The sequence below is a fragment of the Octopus bimaculoides genome, chromosome 18 (assembly GCF_046866305.1).
Source record: "Octopus bimaculoides isolate indiv1 chromosome 18, ASM4686630v1, whole genome shotgun sequence".
Lineage (NCBI taxonomy): Eukaryota > Metazoa > Mollusca > Cephalopoda > Octopoda > Octopodidae > Octopus > Octopus bimaculoides.
This window is the reverse complement of record NC_142945.1, coordinates 4050375-4057874: the sequence shown is the minus strand read 5'-3', so window position 1 is coordinate 4057874 and position 7500 is coordinate 4050375. Positions and strand designations below refer to the sequence as shown.

The 7500-nt window shown below is 37.3% G+C and overlaps 1 protein-coding gene across 3 annotated transcripts in view; it reads right to left on the bottom strand.

The window, feature by feature from the left end:
* Window positions 1-7500, bottom strand: part of LOC106882341 (protein lin-28 homolog) — a 260465-nt gene that overhangs the window by 13763 nt on the left and 239202 nt on the right. For all 3 annotated transcript variants that reach the window (XM_089365655.1, XM_089365656.1, XM_089365657.1), the window contains one exon: window positions 2323-2495. In XM_089365655.1, the coding sequence (XP_089221781.1) occupies window positions 2323-2495 (173 nt within the window). The remainder of the gene's footprint in view (window positions 1-2322; window positions 2496-7500) is intronic.

The window sequence follows — 7500 nt, the reverse complement described above, 5'->3', positions numbered from 1 at the left end:
GTCACGTTCTTGATTTCTTTCAGTAAACAATAAAACAAGTGGAATGCCCTTAAGCCAGGAAATACTTTATCATTGTATCGTAGCAAATAACGAAGCTATGTATCCATAGCTAAGAGTCACTATTATGAAGACAACCCTGAGATTTGGCGACACTTAACTGCAGATTGGCTTCTCGATCCCCCCATCTGTATGTAATGGATTTAAGAGTAGATAAAGTGATTTCCGGTTGCTTGGACTTCGTAAAAAGGGGTGAGCTTAGTTCAGAAAATCAAACTAAGGGACTTATCGCTAATAATAACTGAACTATGTGGAATCATGGGGAGGGTGACTAAGAAAAAGTGGGAACCGGAGACAAACCAGAGGTAGTGAATCAGGTTTCGATTCTCCTGTTGTTAGGGTTCACACCTGATGTAACGTTTTATACGCAAAAAGGTTTTACTACCTACGCCTATATATAAACATATATATATATATATATATATATATATATATATATATATATATGTATGTATATATACATACATACATATATATATATATATATATATATATCCAGTCGATGAGATCAAGCCCAGTACGCAATTGGTACTTAATTTATCGACCACGAAAGGATGAAAGACAAATACGACCCCGGCGGAATTTGAACTCAGAACGTAAAGACAGGCGACATACCGCTAAGCAGTTCGCCCGACGTGCTAACGTTTCTGCCAGCTCACCGCCTTTTTGTTTCTGTGATCTATTGAGCATATTTTCTTCTTTCTTCTCGTTCTCTATTTCTCTGTCTTCCTCCTCCTCTTTTGTCTTTGTGCACACGGACCATGAAAAAATCAGAGAAAAACCATGTTCCACTTGATGGACAGTCGTCGTCGTTGGCAACGTCAAGAGACAATCAACACCAACAACGATTAATTGAGCTACTAAACATGTGATTACTTCTGACATTGACTGACAAAAAATGACGCAAAATTTAAAATAAACAACAAAAGCAACGACGACAAGAATCACACAAAAAAAACACGAAAAAACAACAATAATAACAATAACAACAACAACAATAATAATAATAATAATAATAATAATAATAATAATAATAATAATAATAATAATAATAATAATAATAAGGATAATAATTTGTAAATCAGTCATTACGGACAGTATGTCGTCAAACAATGTTAATAATATATAATGGCGATGTGGTTGAAGGTATTTTTGATTGAATCTTTCCCGTTGAGGTCACACAGTGGTTTTGTGAGAAGTTCACAGCACAGTGACTGAATAATACAACACAACATTAAAGGATAATGTTATACACACACACACGCACACACACACACATACATGTATGTATGGATGTATGTATATGCGTGTATATGTATGAATGAATGTGAAGATATGTCTGTCTAAAATATGATATAGTCCTTTAAAAACATCGTTACTTCAGTTCTCATATCCAGTTCAGAAAACAAGGTCAGGCCATACACACACATACAAACACACTTATATATATATATATATATATATATATATATATATAGGATTTCCATTTAACCAGCTGTTAGAACTCAATAATATACTTATATTTTAGAGCGTTAGTCAAGTATAGAATGTAATCTTAATTAATGAATCACAAGAGAACAGGTGTCACATAATCACCTCCACTAGCTTACAGCTGTTTCTGCAATCAGATACAGTGCGATCAGAGCTGAGTGCTTGTGTAATATCCTATAGCTTCCTCGGAGCCTGAGTGCACAACATCTTATTGCAGAAACAGCTGTAAATTAATAAATGCGATGATATAACTCTTGTTCTAGTTTCATATATATATATATATATATATATATATATATATGAAGATAAGCAATGTTATAATATGTTATATAAGTCCTCTAAATGTAATAAATTGTTACTTCAATTTCATTCTTACTTCGGTAAGTAAACAAAGACAGGATGTACAGTTTTGGTAATCGTCTGAAGATCACTTGTTCTTTTTATTATTATTATTATTTTTTAATTTTAAACTCGGTATAAAACTTTAAATAATGATGTATTACATTTAAAGGACAATATCACTTGGAATTCCGTCAATTTTAAGAATGTACTATAGCATCTTCAAATGATGAAGTCAGCGGGATATTAATGACATACGTAAAGCGGATTAGCTATTTGTATTTACATATTTACAGATTGCTTAAACAGGAGAGGAAAAAAGGGCAAAGCAAGATGGTGGCATAAATAAAATGACATGAAATGTGCAAACCACAGCCGTCTCTATTCCTTTCCAACATTTCTCTCTTAATAAAATGGCGTAGATGCAAACCCTACCTTATCTTCCGAAATTTCTTCCGTGATACGGGTCGTCTGTCGCTACCTCTACACTCCCTGCCATCAGGGCCACATACAAATGTGGCTTCGATTCCTTTTTCAGATACTCTCCATTCAAATTCCACCCGTTCTCCATCCGCTAGGCTTCGGAATCCGGATTTGTGAATGACAGACTGGAAAACAAATGATAAAAATAATAATATTCAATATTGTTCAGAAAAAATATTTCTAGAAAATCTTTCCGAGATTTTTTAACGGAAAATAATATTAATTTGTGTCACACACACACACACACACACACACACACACACACACAAACACACACACACACACACACATATATATATATATATTTGTGGGTGGGGGGAAGGTTGAGTTCAATTTCATCCTTTTACTTTGGGTATTCCAAAGTTCGATTTCTAATAAAGATTCTTCATATTAAATTTGTAGCTTACTATTGTATTTTTTTTTAAATATGAAAATTTTACAAGCATAAGGTGTGTTTTGAACACGTATCCTAAAGAAACTCAACAAACAACTAAAGATGGAGAAGAGAAGATGTTAAAAGTTTTATAAAATTTTCATCAAGTCGGCAGGCAATTGGAGAGTGGGGGTGAGGTCGATTACACCAACTACTCCCTCCTTAATTGCCGGTCTTGTAATGAAATTAGAGACAATTGTTATTATTATTATCATTGCGCTTGCAGAATCGTTGGCATGCCGGGAAAAAAAATGCTTAGTGGCATTTCTTCCAACTTTACGAGGTTGACTTTGCCTTTCATCCTTTGGGGGTTAATAAAATACATACTAGTCGAGCGATGGGATTAGTGTAATCGACTGACCTCACTTCCAAAAAAATCTGAGGCCTTGTGTCTATAATAAAAAGAATTGGAGGTGACCTGGCAGAATCCTTAGCACCCCGGGCAATAATTTTCTACGGGCTAAGTCTGGAAGAAGGGACAGGGCTCACGTCCATAATCGTATTTTATTTTATAGACTTCGGGTGGATGAAAAATATAAAGACAAACTCAGCAAGAATTGAAACCCAGGACGTAAAGACACGTAAGTTGACACCACAAGACATTTAATCCATCGCTCCCCCTTACACACACACACACATTCTAATACCCACCACTACCGTCGATAATAAGTATAAGAACAACAACAACAACAACAACAGCAAAAGAGGGATGTTCATAAAAACGGGTGGGGGGGGGTGCATAGTGCAGGCCAATTTTAGAGCGGAAATGTTAGACATGGATGAAATGTTTGAAAAATATACCTGACCTCGTTTCGTATCAATTTTAACCTTTCTGTCTAACCCAAAGGAAAATAAAGATAAATAGCTCGTATTACACATCAGTATGCGGGTAGGAGTTGGCAGGATCGGTAAAAATCATTGAGTATTAACGCACGTCATTTTACGTTCTGTGTTTCAAATCCCATTCCAGGATCAAACTTGTTTTAGATCTTCCTTGTGCTGTGTGGGGATCGGCTTGTCAAAGAACAGACCCAACGTTTCCTCTGCGTATCATCAAAAAGGCGACTAAATGAGGTTGAGGAGCTGGGACTTGCATTTCGACCTCACAAAACCAGCAACGGCAACCCAAGACAGCTCCACGGGCTGGAGGGTTGTCGCCCGAGTGATGCAAAGGCGTCATCCGCCAGGAATAAGGAATCACCAACAAATGGTGGATGCAGCGGCACACTGTTACAGCTCATACCCCATATCAAAAAAAAAAAAAAAAAAGATAAAGAGCCCTTTCGGTGATGAATAACCATGGGATTGCACCTAAAAAGTTCCCACCCGAGGCACAAGTCTGGGCAAGGGGACTAGTCGATTATATCGACCCTGAAAGAATAAAAGGAAAAGTTGACTTCGGAGCTATTTGAACTCAGAATGTAAAGACAGATGAAATGCCGCAAAACATTTTACCGGGGGGTGCTAACGATTCTGCCAATTCGCCACCTTAATGACAATAATAATAATTGTATCATATATATTGGAGAGCAGGCATGGCTCTGTAGTTAAGATGGTTTATTTGCAACCATTTTGTTTAAGTTCGATTCATGTGTGCGAGAAATTTTATCCACCAAATTTATATCTGAATGTACCTGTTTGCGCCCATTTATGCAAATAAGTGTAATGCAGTAATTCCTCGCGATATTAGGGTTCATCTATTGCGGTTCACCTATCACGGTTTATTATTTAAGCTTACGTCGATTCTTCAGCGGTGTTGTTTTGCTTTTATAATAAAATAAATATATACAAATTATGAAAATAATAAAAAACAATATACAGTACAGTACTGTTTCTACTTCGCGGATTTTCACTTATCGCGGGAGGTTTTGGAACGTAACACCAGCGATAGTCGAGGTATTGCTGTACTTAAAAGAATTTACGCCACTAAAAGAATATAACGCAATGAGGGATCTGAAAGGGGTCAATATAAATGAGTAAAACCATAGCATAGTCGCTGTCATGTGACTGAAACTGGTCGACAAAAAGTATACTCACACACACACGTACATACACGTCAACATGACCGGGCGTTCTAAGTCGCCAGACTCAAGGTGTAATTCCTTATCCAGAACAAAGTATTCTGATCCACGAATGCCCCTCATGACAACTTTTTTTAGATAACGGCATTGCCCCAGCATGGCTGCAGCTCTCAAACCGAAACTAGTAGATATATACACTACACACACACACACACACACAGACGCACGCACACATGTATATAATTACCACAAGATGGACAATGCGACGACGGCGAACATTACCGCCATCGTTATTTCTTCAATTACCATTAATACCCTTGCCTTCACAACCAAAAATATCCCATAATCCAATATTTTATCTATGATTACGAGCAACGGTGATTATATTTTAAACATTAATGATCAACAACAAACATGGCCGCCATATCATCTTTATATGATTAGCGCATATCATTAAACTGCTTTTTGTTATGGCTGTCGTCGTGGCCGCCGCCGCCGCCGCCGTCGTTATTGTTATTCGCGTTTATTTTTGGTTTTGTTGTTTGCTATTTTTGGTTTTGTTGTTTGCTATTTTTGCTGGATCAGAAGCGGCGAGCTTTTGTTCGGTACATTGATTAAACTACATACCACAGTATTACAGGACATACTACTAGGGTTCTTTGTGAGAATACGTGTACGTAGATCTTTTGTTTGTTTCTTGTTTCAGTCAGTGGACTGCAGCCATGCTGGAGCACCGTCGTGGAAAGGTGTTTGGTCGAACAAACCGACTCCAGGACTTTAATTTTAATTATTTGTTTAAAAGGTCTGGCACTTAATTCTATCGGACACCTCAAAACCTGTTGTGAAGCGGTTGTGGGGCACAAATGCAAACACACATACGCACGCATACACACACATACGCACACACAAATAAAAATGTGTGCATGAGTGTGTGTGTGTGTGTGTGTGTGTGTGTGTGTGTGTGTGAGGGAATTTGGGAGTTGGAATTTGTGTTGGTTTGTTTACGTCCACAACTTAACAGCTGGTAAAAGAGTCCGATTAAGTAATTATGAGAATTCTTATTTCTAAAATAAGCCCTGGAGTTGGATTTTGTTGATTTGGTCGACTAAAATCTTTCAAGACGGAGCCCCAGTATGGCCGCTCTCCAATGAGTGAAACTAGCAAAAAGATCAATCGATAAAAAGATATAAAAAAAAAAAACAATTAAACAAGAAAGATATATCTTTTACAGAATCAACGTGGTCGTGTTTAAGTTGCGATCTAACATTTTTTTTAAAGTGGAAAAAGAGTCGCAGAATTGCAGTACATGTGGCCTATTTCGTAAGTAAGCAGCAGCAGCAACAGCAGCAGCAGCAGCAGTAGCAGCAGCAGTAGCAACAGTAGCAACTGCATCAACACGAGTAACAACAGCAACAAAAGAGCTAAAAAATTTTAAATGATAATATTTAAAAAAAAAAAAGAAAATGGCAGTTGCTTTTGTCATCGTTTATCGCTGTGCCATTTTCTGCCCTGCTAAATTTGGCTGCTTACTGTTGCGACTGTTGCTGCAGTTATTATTGCTGTTGTTGTTGCTGCAGTTGTTAGCGTTGTTGCTGCATCAGCAGCAGCAGACGCAGTAGTAGTAGTAGTAGTATTTATTTTTGTTGTTGTTGTTGTAGTAGTTGCTGCTGCTGCTGCACTAAATGCGCCGCACACAAGAAATAGCTCGACATTCAACGTTACAATTTGCTGTCCCACATCACTCATCCTTCTCCCATCTCTCCTCACCCCTCCTCTCCTCACCCTCCTCTCCTCTTACTATTTAAAGTTGGTTCTATTCTTAAAAAACAAAACCCCAAAACAAACCTAAAAATATAAAAAAGATAAATATTGGTTTTGAACATAAGAACAGGACCTTGAATTTAGAGAAACGTTATCAGAAACACTTACATACACCCCAATATGGTATTGTTACTTTATTTTATCGACCCCTGGGAAAGTAAAATGGAAACTTGACCTCAACTGAATCTGAACTTTGAACTCAGAGCAGGAAAAGAATATCGCAATTTAGAGAAGGTTTAGGGTTACAATCGATTATGTAGAACCTAATATGGTATTGTTATTTTGTTTTATCGACCCCAGGAAGAATGAAAGGCACACTTGACCTCGATTGCAGTTGAACTTTGAACATACGACATAAAGAACTCAAAAAACTACTGTAAAATACTTTGGCCGCGTCTCTAAAGCAGTGGTTCTTATCTGGGGCCGATATGACCCGAGGAGATCCATGGAAGATTTTGTCGTTAAAATTTATGTGCATTATTTTCGTTGACAAAAATATTTTAAGTTTTTTTATACAATTCCTAAGAAATTTAATAAAAAATAATATAACAAGATTTTTTTTAAAACACCGAATGACTATCAGAGTCTGCCCGAATAAACAAGGAATCGAATGGACCCATAGGTTAAAATAGGACTGAGAACCACTTCTCTAACGGTTCGACCAATTCACCCCCCTTATTGTGGCTAAAATAACCACAAGACTAGAAATTAGGAGCAGAGGGATTATTAGGTTAAATCGTCCCCAGTAGGTGACTGGTACTTTATTGTATCAACAGTAAAAAGCAGAAGGCGGCGAGCGGACAGAAACGTTAGCACGCCGGGCGAAATGTTTAGTGGTATTTCGTCTGTCGTTAC